This window comes from Strix uralensis, chromosome 1 (assembly GCF_047716275.1).
Source record: "Strix uralensis isolate ZFMK-TIS-50842 chromosome 1, bStrUra1, whole genome shotgun sequence".
NCBI classification, from domain to species: domain Eukaryota; kingdom Metazoa; phylum Chordata; class Aves; order Strigiformes; family Strigidae; genus Strix; species Strix uralensis.
In genome coordinates, this window is record NC_133972.1 from 83,674,568 (window position 1) to 83,690,279 (window position 15,712).

General features: G+C 39.8%; 1 protein-coding gene across 4 annotated transcripts in view; it reads left to right on the plus strand.

The window, feature by feature from the left end:
- PIGN (phosphatidylinositol glycan anchor biosynthesis class N) overlaps positions 1-14,192 on the plus strand; it is a 111,335-nt gene extending 97,143 nt beyond the window's left edge. For all 4 annotated transcript variants that reach the window (XM_074873660.1, XM_074873679.1, XM_074873689.1 and 1 more), the window contains exons 25-29: positions 419-494; positions 1,800-1,873; positions 4,585-4,627; positions 6,337-6,389; positions 13,788-14,192. In XM_074873660.1, coding sequence (XP_074729761.1) covers positions 419-494; positions 1,800-1,873; positions 4,585-4,627; positions 6,337-6,389; positions 13,788-13,911 — 370 coding nt within the window. In that variant the 3' untranslated portion in view covers positions 13,912-14,192. The remainder of the gene's footprint in view (positions 1-418; positions 495-1,799; positions 1,874-4,584; positions 4,628-6,336; positions 6,390-13,787) is intronic.
- The last annotated feature ends 1,520 nt before the right edge of the window (positions 14,193-15,712 follow it).

A 15,712-nucleotide genomic window follows, 5' to 3' on the forward strand; every position in this document is an offset into this window, starting at 1 on the left:
AAAAAATTGTTCCTGCACTTGACGCACTAAATATCAATTCGGTTAGCAAAATCAGGGCAGCAGAATTAAAGAAATAGTCAGTGGAATGATGATAACAATTTATTTCATTTCTGCTCTCTGTAACATGTTCCCTAAGAGCCTGAGCTTGTTGGTTACGAGGTTGTCTCACTTTCCATTAAAAGTTATTGGCAGCGTGAGCAGAGAGAGCTCAGCTGCTCACCAACAGCTGACACAAGCTGAGAAAAATTGTAAAGGAAAAAAAGTGAGGTAGGCAGTCCCTGATAATTTAATATTTGAGCAAGAGAAGAGAAAGTTGTTTCAAAATTTATGTATGCACAGTGTAATACAGGTATAACTAGATGCTCTGTTTTTTTTAATGCAAAATGCCATTTCAAAGATATTTTTCATGTTTCTCCAGTTTTGATCCTGCTTCTGTCTATTGTTTCTTGACTGTGTTCAGTCCCTTCATGATGGGAGGCTTGCTTGTGCTGAAGGTTAGTAATCTTACCCTAGTAAGGTAAGAACTGTTTAATAAATAACATATCATGTACAGGGTTGTTACTTTGCAATTTACAAAATCATGTATATGTATTTGAGCTTCATCAGCCTTCTTAACCATGTGTGAAGCTTTCAGCCTTTGTTGTGTTACCAGAGACAGATCCTTCTGTTTCCCAAAAGAGAGAAGCTAAAGTGCATGGAAGTAAAATTTAGCTGAATTAGATCTGTTTATTGTATTAAAATGGAAATTTTAAATGTTGCAAAGACTTAAATTATTTTAAAAATTATAAGCTTTCCCTATAGTATAATATCTACAGAACCATTGAGGATATATATTTTTTATTAGCTCTGTCTACATTACATTAAGTACAGGCTTTGAATGCTCTACTGATTAGATTGTCATTTTACAATGAATATTATTTTTTAATAGTCTATCAAAAATTGGATTGCACTTTTTGTTTGCAGGCAAGATGCAGGAGGTCTTTTCTAATATTTGAGTAAGGGATCTGCCAGAGGAGTAAAGAGGCAAACAGGAAGGGAAACATAGAATTTATGGGTTAATTGCTAAAATAAGCAGTATTTCCTCCCTCTGCCTTTCTGCTGCTTCTGTCCCAAGGAAAGCAGTCTTAAGTTACAGGTGTACTACGTGTTATACTGCAGGACATAAGTCAGTAATGCAAACCTTCTGGATGCAAGAGAACAGGTTTTAGCAATGCATTTACACTACTGATTTAAGGATTACAAGTCAGCTTTGGAAAGAGCAAAAGGCAACATTCACGTTTCTAACTTGTTTGTTTGTTTGTTCTTAATTTACTGAACAGTTTACATTTGCTTGGCTTGAATTTGGAGGGGCAGTGTGATCCTTGCCTTACTGAATACATTCTGTCTTCAGATTTTTTTGTGGTTGAGATGAGATTGTCCTATTACACTTGGAGCTCTGCAGCCTGTCCCATGAGACATTGGATCTGAATAGTTCTGTTTTCTAGCCTTATTGAAGTATTTATCACTAGTGCTAAAATGGATTAATTAAGTGAGGATCATTAATGTGTTTTAATTATGGTTTTCCATATTGCCTTATGGTTTATTTCACTGCAGTTCAGCTATGACTATGAAAAGGGTTTTTTATTCATTTACTAAATGTACTTCCTGCAAAATGAGTTTCTACCCTTTCTTGCCAATATTTTATTTTTGTAACATACACATTCTGTGATAATTTCAAAAGCAGGAAAATATTTCCACAACCTGCCAGGTTGTTTTGTAAATATGGCTATAAACCAAAATGTAGCTTGTGTTTTAAACAGGTTGTAATCCCCTTTGTTCTGGTATCATGTGCTTTTGAAGCTGTTCAAGTCACAACACAACTGTCTTCTAAAAGGTACAGTAAATGCTGTTTCTGCATTAGTAAGGTTTTCAAATCTATTTTGCAAGAATTCAGAATTGTCAAATCTCAGTCTAAATTTAAAAAAAAAACAGTAGATCATATTGTTACTTTTATTTGTTATTATGGTTTGGGGTTTTGTTCAGTGATTTTTGCAAGCTCAGGAATTCTTTTCTTAGTGATAAATGAGTATAAATGGAAGTGTTGGCCCTGTCTGAAACAATCAGATATTTAATATTCTTTGTTTGTATTCTGATACACAGAAGGAGCACTTTATAATATTTTTAAAGTAACCCATTTATAATGTAACCAGTTTATAGCTTTATAGCACCGACCTCATCACAAAAAGCATTTAAAAAAAAAAAGGCTGGATGCCTGTCCATTGCAGTTCAGTGCTTCCTAGGTGTGTTCAGTATTACATATTTTTTTCAATGACTGCTAGTCCTTTCCCCCATCTCTAAAGACTTTTCAGAGAGAATGTGACATGGGTGTCCAGCCTTGCAGAGTGCTGTATCCAGACTTGAAATACCCTCATGCTTTTCACTGTCTCAAAATTTGTATTAACTGTTAGCCCTCCCTACCCCTTTCAGTGGACCCAGTGCACATGACTGAATCCCCTGCTCATCAAGTGAGATTACAGATGGTGCTGAGATGGAGAAGGTCCCTGTCAGCCATGCGATTTTGAATTTGTTACCATGGGATGTTGTGTGGGGTTGACAAAAACTCTTGCTGTCTGTGGCAGGGGGACCGCAGGGACTCTGTCCTGCATATTGCAGGAGGAAGCTGCCTTTGCTCGGTGTGGTGACCTCTGCCTTTCTGTTTGTTTTCATCCTGCCTGTGCCCTGCCTGTTGTCTCCTTCTACAACACCCCACGACACTAACAAGGGACAGGGCATCCTGAAATCTGACTTCTTGTTGGAGGGATGGCACAAGGTTCACCATCGCTTTTACCTTCTCTGCCTTAGCTGTGTGTGCAGTGTACTTGGGCTGTTCCTGGACCCCCAAGGAAGAGTATTCGTCCTTCTCACTAAGACTTATACGAGAGCAGGGCTGCATTGAGGAATTGGGGTTGCTCAGAAGACCAGCTAACAATTTCCATTTTTAGGGCTCAGGCATCATAAAGGTCAGCATTTCCTAACTTGTGAATGCTTGCCTTGGCAACACTGGTGATATTGCAAGCTTTTATGGAATGTGCATCAGAGTGTGTGAGAGGGGAAACAATATCAACTTCTTAAACCAGGGGACATGAGTACATCTGTGCCGCTTTATGAGGCTGTGGTTGTAAGTCCAGCTGGTATTTGTGCCAGCTTCATTTAGCTGTGCTCAGGTAACAGTAGCAGTGATTCTGCCACAGCATCAGCCTGGGAACGAGGCAGAAACCACAAGACGCCCCCAGGATCCCTGGAGAGGTTGTGCTCTGATTGTCAGAGCGTCCTGAAGTCTGTGCTGCACTCTTTATTGCTCTTGCTGCCCCTGCTAGATAAATTAAGTCCTCACAGGAGACAGTCTTGTCTTTGCAGTGTATAAACATGCCCTGAAATTAGTGTTGTCCTTCTGTTGTGAAAGGCTTCCTGCAGTTCAGAAGGGCAAAAAGTAGTTTTTTGTGATTTGGACAAATTGCTCCTGAACTCCCTGTTTACAGATTAAATTTTTTTTGCTGTTCATGGGGAATGTTCTGTCAGAATATGTTCTTGGAGCTTGCCTATGAAAACAGGCCTCTAGCTGAGTGCCTCCTAGGCACTACAAGATTGCAACATCCTATCCAAGCCATAGGTAAGTGGAGGAAGGCCTTTCAGTGCATCTGAGCTACAGCTGGTTTGTTGCATCCTTATTTACTAATGAAGCATAGCTGACCTAGGCAATATCAGAAACTTCCTCATCAGGAGTCATTGGTATGGGTGTCCCTCCAGTACATGTTCATGCAGCGCTGCAGCAGGACATTTTCCCAAAAAAACCCTTGTGGATTTATGATGGTAGTACTGATAAATTAACTGTATTCTAGTTAAAGACTTTTCAGTTAATGGGTCAGCTGTTTGCAACATTGCTTCAGTGTCATTAACTTAGAAACTAGTTTTAACCAGTTATGGCAATTGCTTTCATGTAATTTAGGATTTACATAGTTTAATGAAAAGAAGATTAGGTTAATGGGGGGGAAAACTAGCTCTCTGTGCTCCCTCCTGGTTCTTTTTACTGGCCGCAGCCTACTTTCCAGAAGTAACCTGCTGCCTGACAGGCCCATGGGTTTGGGAGTGTGCTACCAAAATGCTGGGTGTTCTCAGAGCAGTTTACGGGCACCCAGGGGTTGGTAAGTGGGGTGAGCACCATCTTTAGCAGTCTCCTACCCACCAGGGTGCTTGTCAGGATAGGACTGATGAGCTCAGGTATCTGTGGGCAGGCGCTGTTTGTAAGATGCTCTTGTTCTCTGGTAAATGACTCGTGTTAGATTCCTTTGTAGCAAAATTGAAACTCTGTTAATGTGAAATGTCTTTTTCAAGCAGGGTGGGATTACAAATGCCAGATGTTCTAGCCATATATTTTAACTGTTCTCTAATAAACTGAAATCTATCTGACTCATTGAAAGGCAAGTGCAAGAAATCATATCTTATTTTAATTTCTTTATGGGGGTTTTAATAAGCTTTGTAACATCTGTGGCCATGAATAAAGGTTGATGGTCTGGTTCTCTTTTTTTTTTTTTCTTTTCTTTGCAGCCTTTTCCTCATTGTTCTTGTTCTTTCAGACATTATGGCTTTGGTAAGTTGTTGTTGCACATTCTCTTCAAATAAGATCAAGAACCAGAGAGCTCTCCTAACTCTATCTGGAGAGATCTGAATTTGTTTGAGACTTCAAAGTTTTTATAACTAGGACAGTGAATCGGATTGAAATCCTAGCATAATTTAGAGATAAAACTCCTCCAGTCACCGCTCTTTGAATTTCATGTAATTAATGCTTCTGAAGGAGCAATATTCTCATAATAATAAGAGACAAAAATGAAGTAATAAGTTATCGTTCAGAGTTTTTTAATGTGTTTTCCAATCAAATTCTTAGGAAGAATTTAAATAAGAATATCTGTTTTAGCTGTATGCAGTGTTTAGTTAATTTTTGAACCTTTTACTCACCCCACCTTCCCTTGAAAAAGAGAGGAAAAGGAGAAATGCATTACTCACCAACTCTGTTAAAGTTGTCGGAATCCAGGGGATTAGCTACATCCAAAGAGACACTTTGTGCCCTTTGTAATAAGCTGTTAGGAAATGCTATCTTCAGAAAGCTTGCATCCACAAACCAAGCCAGCTAAAACAACCCAAAGCTGAACAATATCCCGACGTAAATTTTACAGATTAAAAGTATGTTTTTGTTGCCCCCTCAAACTGTCTTCAGACCAGCAAGCAGTGCCACTGGGTATCACAGGCTAAACAGAAACCTTTCCAAAGCAGCACATAGAGCTGGTGTTCTCACTTTGTACATGCTGGTTTAGTTACATCCCTTTGGAGTAAGCATTCCTGATGTGATTTCCTTGTACAGTGTGATCTGTGGATCTCACCTGATAGGAAAAACAGTGAGCAAAAAGCCAAATAATGACTAATTTGTCTGTAGAGTAAGACATGAAGAAGGTATAGTTTTGTGTAGTTTCAAATAAATCTGTGTTACTAATCTGATTTTGGTAACTTCCACAGGAAAAGGATTGAAATATCAGTAAATCATACTCATAGCATTTCACTAATAAAATCAAACTAGACCAAAAGAAGAGTGCAGGCATGTAGTGGTGTGTAGCAGGCCTCAGTATATCCAGGTCTTATATCTCACATATTCTCCTATTTTGGTTTAACTATTTAAAAACAATTGGCAAATATGTACTTGGTGTGCAAAACAAAATATTATCAGAGAGGTTTGATGTGCAGGAGCTGTGTATATGTCAAGAAATGAGAAAGTTGGCAGGAAAAAAAAGAACTGTTTTGTGGTCTTGAATCAATGTGGCCACCAGCTAGAATTTGGGGGATTCACTAATAGACAAGTGCTATCTTCTCCCAACATTATTCCCATTTTACAGCTGGGGAACTGCCAGAGTTGCCCAAAGAAATTTGTGGCAGAATTCCATGAGAACAATATGCAGCCTTCTCTCTGGCACTAGACATTATCTGGGATCCTGTTATTACAAGCAATAAGGTGACTTGGCTTTTCTTATTGAAAATGTTCTCTGCTGGTAATCTTCAGTTTCTTGCAAGCCCAGTTTGACAGAACTTAGTCCATCTTCAGCTGTTTGTGTCTGATACCATGTTAAATCTATTTCTGGCTCCTAGACTATTCTTTACTTTGGTCCAAATGAGCATTCCTGGAAAGGTCTTGCCCTTGTTCTACTTGACGAATTAGAGGCTTGGAGTAAACAGCCTGAAAACATGGTTTTTAATTTTGTGTTTCAAATTGTGCAATGTTGATGTACTAATCAAAGTTGTTTTATTTCCTAGCATTTTTTCTTTTTGGTTAAAGATTATGGAAGCTGGCTGGATATTGGAACAAGGTACAGTATTTTTTTGCCTCCATTGCATTTTTAAAAGGCTCATAGGTTAATACTGTTGTTTATCTACTCAGAACTCTTGTAATTTTTTCCAATTACTTTCCTTAATCTAATGCTTCGGTGGTGTTCCCTGTACTTAAAATGCATGTGCATGCATATGTGCACACGTATATACGTGTACATATATCCCAAGCTAAAACTTGTGTCTTAAAATCTGTTCCAGAGCAACATGGAGTAAGTAATGAAGCTAGCATGGCAAGAAACACAGTAGTAGGATTTGTTTGATTTCTAAAGAACGGTCATTATGCAAAAAATATTTTAATTACTGTTTTGCATTTTAATTAGTTGTAATCACTGTTACAATAACAACTTATCAAAATTGTTAATTGTCTTGAATCTAGTTAAGCCTCCATATACAATCCCCTGTGAATTAATGAACCTTGTGCAAATATGTTGGTGACTACCAAGACCCATGCGTTTATCCTCACCTTAGTTGGGAAAGAGTAAATCTGTAGCATTTAAACATAGAAATCACAGCTAAAACGAAAGAATTTCTTTTGCATTGAGTCGTACTAGACTCCACAACATACATCATGGGGTAGGTTTTTCAACCGTGTCTTATTTGTGAGTAGTCCAGAAATAACAAATACGAGGAATACACATTCCAGATTTACCTTCCATGAGCTGTGGAATAGATAATATGCTGTAATAAGTTTAGTAGGGAATGTGTTGTTAATTATCCAGCCAATCTGGTCACTTGACACTGGTATTTAAACAGCAGTTGAATAGTGACTCATTGTTAATATTCTCTTTAGCCTATATTTGCTCTGTACTTTGCTGAGCCCCGACATTCCCTCTAGCGCATGCATGCGTGTACACACATGTGCACATGTGTTCTACCTGTTTTCTTTGAAGGTTCCTAATGCGAGGAGATACAGTTAGATCAAACAGTGGAAGCGATGCTTTAACATCACACTTCCTTTCTATGGTCAGTTTATGGTAAATCAGATGGCCTTTCCTTTGATTTGAATTCCTGTGCAGATTAACAAGGATATTAAAGACCTTAGAAAAGCTCTGTTCTGCTGGTCAAGAAGCTAATTGGGAGTTAGCAAGCAAAAATATAAATTATTGCAAGTACCCAAAAACAACTTCTCTGAAATATGGTCTTCATAGCATAGAAATTTACAACATTGATAGATTGTTGGATCCATTTCAGCTGGAAGTTTGCCTTATCCTGAAGAGTTTAGGGGAGCTCCTTATGCACAACCGTAATTCTGCCTCTTCATATGTGTGTTTTGAGCACTGAAGAAAGCACTGAAAAAGTACTTTCAAAAGAATAATTTGTGATTAATTTTTAACGTGGTAATGCATAATGCTCAGGCAGCCTTAAATTTGTCATTACTTCACTTCTGAGTGCTTGACTTTGCTACCTGCGTTATTTTATTGTAGTCTATATATGTTTTATATGTATGTGTGTGTATGCACATGAGATAGAAATGACTGGGTTGCATAAGAAAAGAGGTGAAGTTATAGGTGCAGAGCTGAAGTGGTCCTTTTACCTAGCATGAGCAATATTTTGGCACCTGAACTTTCTCCTCTGACCGGATTTTTCATGTATGATCTTCAAGCTTGCAAAATTAGCAGGCAACAGTAGAAGATTTTTTTGTTTGTTTGTTCATTCCTGACAGGGAATATGAGCTTCATGGGGTTTTGGGCAATTCCCAAGAACAGTGGGAGAGAGATGCTAACATGGCTTTTTCCTGTCTTCCTGTTGCAACTCCAGTGACAGGTCTGTGGCATTCCCACTGCAGTGTTGTGTGTTGTTGCTTTGACAGCAAGGTCTGAAAATATCCCATCTCAGTTGACATTTTAGGTGTTGCCAAAATTTTTGCGAGAAGGCTGGGTCAGTTAAGGAAATGATGGCTCGAAACCTGTGTAGGATTTCATGGAACAAGGAACAAAGAATAGGAGCACCCTTAGGGACAGTTGCTCTCACCTTTTTTTTTTTCCTTTTTTTTTTTTGAGACACTGATAGGAACTGTGTGTGTGTGCATGTGCAATTATCAGGATTCATTTTGTGTTACTAGTTACTACATCATTGAAATCACAGGTGGAAGAGCAGCAATTTAATTGCCCAGTGAAGATTAGTTCCTCTAAAGTCTTGTCAGAGTCCAGTGGTATATGTGCCGCATTTGCAAAGCTTCTGATGTATATTTCCATGTTAATTCTTTTTTGTGGTGATAGCTTTCTATGGATTTTCTAACTACCACGCTTCAAAACTTTCATATGTCCTCTCTTACTAATGATGTGCAAGTTCAGTAGGAAACCCTCATTAGGCAATACTTAGATATTCCAATACCAGTTCTCAGAAGTTTCATGTGTAAGAGCTGTTTTTTAAATCCCTTGTGATAAAAAGACCTTCACTGCTTTTTTATGGTGATGTTTTGTTTCCTAGTGGATCTCTGTCATTGTCTGGAAGTAGGGTTTGTTTACTGAACTAACATACTTTTTTTTTTTTTTTCTCTCAATTTCACCCCTAACTTCTGTTTTTACATCTCATTCTACCATGCCTTAACCACACTGCATGTCATTTTACTGTGCCTCATATCTGCCTTAACAATGTGATGTCTTTATTCTTCCATCTGAATTCACCATGCCACTTAAGTACTATCTTTGAATTTAGAGACATTTCTACTTTTCCCACTCTTCCAGATCATTAATGAAATGCTGAGCAACAACAGGTCCAACATACAGTACTGTATTACCACATTCAGCAGATTATCAATGCACCATTGATTCCCTTCTCTCAGTAAATTATCAATTACCATAAATATTTATGGCTTCTTAGAAAGTTTTAAAGCCCCTTTGCTTAATGGTCATGCCAAAATCAATGTGAACTTGTTTTTCAGAGAGTGCTTTTCATTGTTTTTATATAATAACAGGATAATAATCTTGCAGTGAATGCAGAACTCAGCAGTGGCTTACGCAAGCTTCTGAGGTCTGCTAACCTTACCCTCTACCTATATATCTTGAGGTCACCCTAAATTGCATCATATGCCCTAGATGAACACACCATTATATTTCATAAATATAATTAAGCAGTTTTCCTGGTATTTTTGATATATTAGTGTGTAGTACATGATTATGAGAAGCTTGTTCGGACAGATTATTTTTGAATAACAGACAAATGGAATAGCTAGTTTTTCAGCTTGTCACTAAAATAATTTGTCTATGGCATAAAAGGTATGTTTATCTATGTAGATCTCTATAGATAGATATAGCCTTTAAAGGCTATATCTATCTATACAGGATATACAATTTGTAAATAGCTGTATGTTCAGATAGTCAAGATAAACTCTAAACCTTCTTTATATGACAGTATTATATAGTTTTACACAGACACATACTGTACTACTCCCTCTTTTATAACAGTTGCTGGCAGATAAAGATACAGTCTGAACTGTTTTGCAGTTTCAAAGTTCAGGGGACATAGATAAAGCACAGGAGACTGTTTTTTAGGCTTTAGGATAACAATCCATTTCAGGTTTGGGATGCTGGGGCTTCTAGGTCTGACTGTTAAAACAAAGATCTTGTAACTAGGAAGAAAACAGTGTTTACCAAGAATTTCTGAAACAGGAGCTAGGAGCGATGTGCTTTGTGATTTGTTTTGTGTGAAACAGAGGAGAGAGGGTGTGGGATCCTGGCTGGAAATGCAGGGAACTTAAAATTCAGAATCTAAATCTAGGGTCTCAGTGTGTGCTTGGGAACAATCCCCACCGTTCAAAGTAGCATGTCATGTAGAAGTAAGGTCCTCAGACTCTTCTGGAGAGTGCTCTTCCAAGTCCTTGCACAAGTTGTTTTTATTTTACTTGTTTTATTTCTAGTGTTTTAATTGCTATGGTAACTTATTCCATCTTCCTGTCTTCCCAGCTTCTAATCAGGTCTGCCATCTTAGGAATTAGCCTGTCTTGGGAGAAAGCCACATTTTGGAGCAAGATTGATTCCCCCTGCTGCCCTCCCTCATTTTTTACTGACTTTGATTCTTCTTGTCTTTGATTAATACTTCTTACTGATGTACACTGTCACAAACAAAGCCAGGAGATGGTAGTACCTCATATGTTCTCCTTTTGGTTCCTTGCCACCAAAACAGGTGTCTTCCTAGCACCAGTTGCCTGTTGACCTTGATCCATACATAGGGCACTCACCTTTCCATTGAACAGTGCCACCTTACCTTAGATCATCCGTGATCCCCTACACCAGCTACCTGTTCTCTACTGTTAGCTGTCCCTGCTCATCTCATCCTTTATAAGCATTGCTCCACTGTGCCCCACTATGCTATTCTCTTGTGCCTGTTTCACAGAATCACAGAATCATCTAGTTGGAAAAGACCTTGAAGATCATCTAGTCCAGCCATAAAATGTTTATTGCCTCTTCTTCCTCCACATGGATCTAACTTGTCTGGAGCCTGGAATTTCGGTCCTTTTTCTTACTAGCTCAGGTTTGACTTCTGATGGAGTAAACTTCTTTTGACAATTACCTGCTTCACTGTAACTACAGATCCAGTCAAGGGTGCAGTTCTGGGTTTGTACAGGGATCAAGATTTTGCCACTGCTGTTGTGACATATACCTGTAAGAATCTTGCTTTGTTTGTTTAATTACAGCATTACCCCAGCCTGAGAACTAATTTACCAGGCAGAGCTGCCTGCAGGCACTGCAGTACCAGTTGCTGATAGCCCTAGAGATGCTGGCTGTTTGTAATTATGTGACAAGTAGACTGAAATTGTTTTTAATTGTGCTCTATGGCATAATATATATATATTTCTTTACTCCGAACATCTGATATTTTAATAAAGGAGCATAACTATTCAGCCTTTTGCAGTATAGCAAGGGACAAGTGTGCACAGCACTCTCTCTTTTACAAAAGTACGAAGGACCCAGTCCCTCGACTGACAGGTAGCTAAGCAGAGTTTGTGGAGACTTTTTTTCCTTTGAGAAAGGCCTTCTCTGTGCCCTCCAAAATCATTGATTAGCACCTGCATCTGGAAGAGCTCCTTTGGGGTGGACAGGAACTCAGATGTCTGTGTAAGGACCATGCTGATGGCAGCAGGTCACCGATCCTCTGGTGACTCTCTCAGGGTGTCTGTAGGAATAAAGGCAGGGTCTTCATTTGGCTTCTGATTTTCAGATTTCTCATTCAAGCTTTCTTTGAAAACTAGAAGGATAGTGGTGTTGCTACTTACATGAAAAACTGCAGTTCTGGTGCCAGGTGAGAAGGAAAGCTGAGGTGTTACCAGTAATGCGTGAGACATTAAGCCATCCAGCTATTTAGCAGAGTGGCTGTTCCCTTAAGAGCCCTGCAAACTTCTGTACCTGTGGTGCTTTGTACAGTCCCCAAGGGCACATTATGCCATGAAGATAACTGCAACGAGGGTTTGACTTCCAGTTGGCAACATGTCCTTTCCCATGGAGAACTGAAATCAAACCTGTAACACACCCAGGTGGACTCCCAAGGGCAGCTGTTGAGGGAGTTGTGTTATCTTTGTTATTGTAAATGTGCTGTGAACTCCGAAGTCCGAAGTGCACTGACCAGGTGAAAGCAGGCTTTGTGCCTGACTTCATGCTCTTGCTCTGTCTTCTTACAGCTTCCCCACAGAAACAGGGCAGGAGTATGGCTCTTGTAGGCATGCTGCTCTGCTTAGCTAAAGCTGGAGAGGGGGAGATGCTTATAGGAGAAGCATGTAGGAAAGATGGTTCCTATCTGATACTTTAACCCTTGAGCTGTTCACATTAGTGAGTATTTTCAGTTGTGCTGCATACAAGTGGGAGTTTACACAGGTGTAAGGTGCAGGCTGTTGAGGTGGATTATGCTTGTTGAGGTCTGAACCCATTTGTGCTGGTGGATTTTTGTAATTGATTTCTTAGAACTATGTATTTTGAGCAAGGTATTTATAAGACCGTTTAGTCAGACTCAACTGAAACAGAAAAATCTTGTAGCATGAGTCAAGTCCCTTTCAGTGTTCTCCATCCACTTTGGTCAGACCTCAGCTCCTTTGGTTGCTGGTATCTGTGGGAGAACTCCTGTTCATGAACTTTCTGGATTATTTTTATTTTCTCACACTGGTTATTGGCCTAGCTTTGTTAAGAGCTAGTGCTTCTCCATTTCACAGAGCTAAATTGCACTAGGCTAGCACCAGTCTCAGGGTTGTGAGGATTGATAGCGTCAGCATTATGAGCTTTACTGCTCTTCTGTGGCTCAACTCTCAAATGGAATGAGGCCTCTGGCAGAAATTCCAGGTCATTAAACTGGCAAGTGCTTCTTGCAATCCCTTTTTGTGACTAAACTCAGACTTCATTGAGTCTGAAGTTACCCTACTCGTCCTAAAGAGCCATTTGCCTTGAAATAGTGGGTATGGGTGCATGAGGAGGTATGGGTACCTCTTGTGTCAGAATGCCTATGTCTTCAGTAGTCCCAGGAAAAAAACAAACAGCTGCACTGGATGTGTGATGAACACGACTGCAGCAACTCTAGCCTGAAATGTCACTGTATTTGGAAAAATTCTAATTCCTTAATGGCTAGTGGTTTACATTAACAGCAGCTCAATTCAGACATTGAACACAAGATGCTGAATATCCTAGGTCAAGTCTCAGTCTGACCCTAAATAGCCCATCTGTAACACTAGTGAACATCAGGTACCAGAATTTGAGTGAGTGGAGAACAAGCTCTCTGCTTGTTATCCTTTTAATCGTTAGTGACTTAGGGTCTTCCGAACTCAGAAGCTGCATCTTCATATTGTGTTTATTAGCCACTCTTGAACTAATTTGTTTAATCTCTTTGAAACCATGTGTTACCACAGCAGAGAATTCTGCAGTTTTTAGAAATGTTGAGTGAAAAATAATTGGGTTTTTTTTTCTTAAAGCTGCTCATCACTGGAATAATGTTTTCTCTAGAAATAAATAATCTGACTTGTTATTTCTCTGACATAAATAATCTGAGTTGTCTTACTACCAAGGAGTGTCTACCTGATGGCAAGTTCTGCCTAGATTCTGCATTGTCAGTTCACAGCGAATGCAAGTTTTGCAATGGTTTCAGTCACATATGTTGAATTACCCACTGGAATGAAAAATACACCCAGTACCTCTTATTCACTCGGTATATGCTTTAGTTGTGTTTTCTGTTGTCCCCACCATTTTATTTTGTCATTTTATTTTGATTTTTACATGATAGTGCTGCTATAATAGTTGTCGTCTAGGAGCAGCATATATGAAATTACATACTAGGCCAATAATTAGGCCTAGTTAAAAAGAACTAAAATATTCAGAGGGTTGTTTATGCCAGGGGATTTTTTTACTCTGTAAATCTGCATTTTTCTCTCACTTCTTTTATTTGTCTTCTCCTTGCAGCATTAGCCACTATGTGCTGGTGATGTCATTGACCATATTTATGATGCTGATGAATGGACTGGCCCAGCTGCTAACTACACAGAGACTTGAACTTCCCAGAAGGACTAAACACCATTTCACATGATAAAGTGATAAATGTTTCTGCCTTGTTCCCATCCTCGGGCTTCCTCTGAACCAACATCCACCTCTGGAATGTAAATATAAGTGAATGGACTAAATTGCCAAGATCCCATCCAGGAATCAGAGTGCTCTGCTGATACAGATTAAATGCCATCCCATGACTGAAATTTGCATTTCGAGATTGCCATTTAGACATCAATGGGGCTAAAAAAGCCTCAGCTTTATTCTCCAAGTGTACATACTTCTTGAAAATAAAAGCAGCAACAAAATTATTTTTAAAAGAAATAGGCAACCATCTTTTGGGGGTTTTTTGGGTTGTTAAAACTTGTCTGCCAGCTGTTTGTCTCACATGCTTGCTCTCATTAGGAGTCTTCAAAGTCCTAGCTTCATTTCATGTCTCACATAAGCGTCTCACAGACTAAAGCATAAATTAAATCAGTCTGGGCAGATTGCTGATTTGTATGTAGCCGATGTGGCATAAGCATTTGAATATCTCTGAAACTGGCTATGCTTTTTGCAAGCTATGTCAGTGTGCATGTGGGAATATGTTGAGGCAGGTTAAGACTGGTGTGCTGTGAGGCTGTTGCTGTAAGACAACAGCTTTTAGCGAACCTCGGTGTGAATTGCTGCCGCTGACTGTGCTCTCCTGCTGCCTCCTGTGCTTGGGCGGGCTGAGCAGTATGCCAGCTCAGGTAATTGATCCAAATGGAAAGTAACATGATTAAAAAACTGTAAAATAGCTTTCAAATTCTCTGGTCCAGCTCATGACAGGGCGGGCAGGAAGGTTAGGACTAATTGTGTCAGTGGCAGCCCAGAGTTGGATCACCATGAAGAGGTCATGAAACTGCAGGTGGAGTTGGTGGTTTGCAGAGAGTGATGCCACACGGAGGCTTTTTCCCTTGTTTTGACTTGTGTTCTGCTCCTGATTGCAAGCATCAGCCTGGGTAATGGTTGTGCCATGAATCAAACGCAGACACAGATCCCCTGGTGGTACACTGATTACAAGTGAGAGCAAAGAGCCAGGGTGCTTGGAGGCTCTGCTGTTGTGGATGCTCTTGGGGACCCAGTAACTATAAATCCATTGCAGGAGGCTTTGAGATAGACTTGTAACTTTGTAGCCCTCCCAACAGTAACCATCAGCTTCCCTATCACTAGCCTACAGTTGATTAAGGAGCACAAACTGCAGTACCCACCTACACCTCAATGCTTCGTCATTCCCTGAAGTCATCTGTTGCAAGAATTACACAAAAATTGAATCTCCTCAGCAGGAGGCCTGCACAGAGCTAGGTGTCCTGCCTTTGAATCAGCTTCTTCCATCTACACCATCAGTAAAAGGGCCGTTGAAGCAGATCCCTTTGGACAGTGAAGGAAGCAAGTGAAAGAAAAAGTTTTCTTCTTTCTGACCCACTGTATGACGACATCACTAAAAATTGTGCTGCTATGTAATATCCCGTGTCACACTCCCAACTTGCAGCCAGGCCTTCCTATCTGGGAGCTGATACATATGGTACGTGACGCTGGCAGCCAAGGCTAGACATTCGTCATGAGGGCTGCTCCAATACTCTTTCCAGCCATCTGGCATTTGGCCGTGGTCATATGTCTGTTTAACACTCTGGAAACTAGTCATCCCTCTGCAGGAAGTTTGGCTGGGAGAAACCAGTCACAAACCTCCATCTGCTTGTTGAGTACTAGAAAAATATCTTATCATGGGCCTTGCAGTCATCTGTGCAGCTTAGGAGTGCCTCTTGAGAGTGTCTGAGCCCTGGAGAGGGAGTCATTTTTCCACTAGGTAGTGGTCTGGTGGT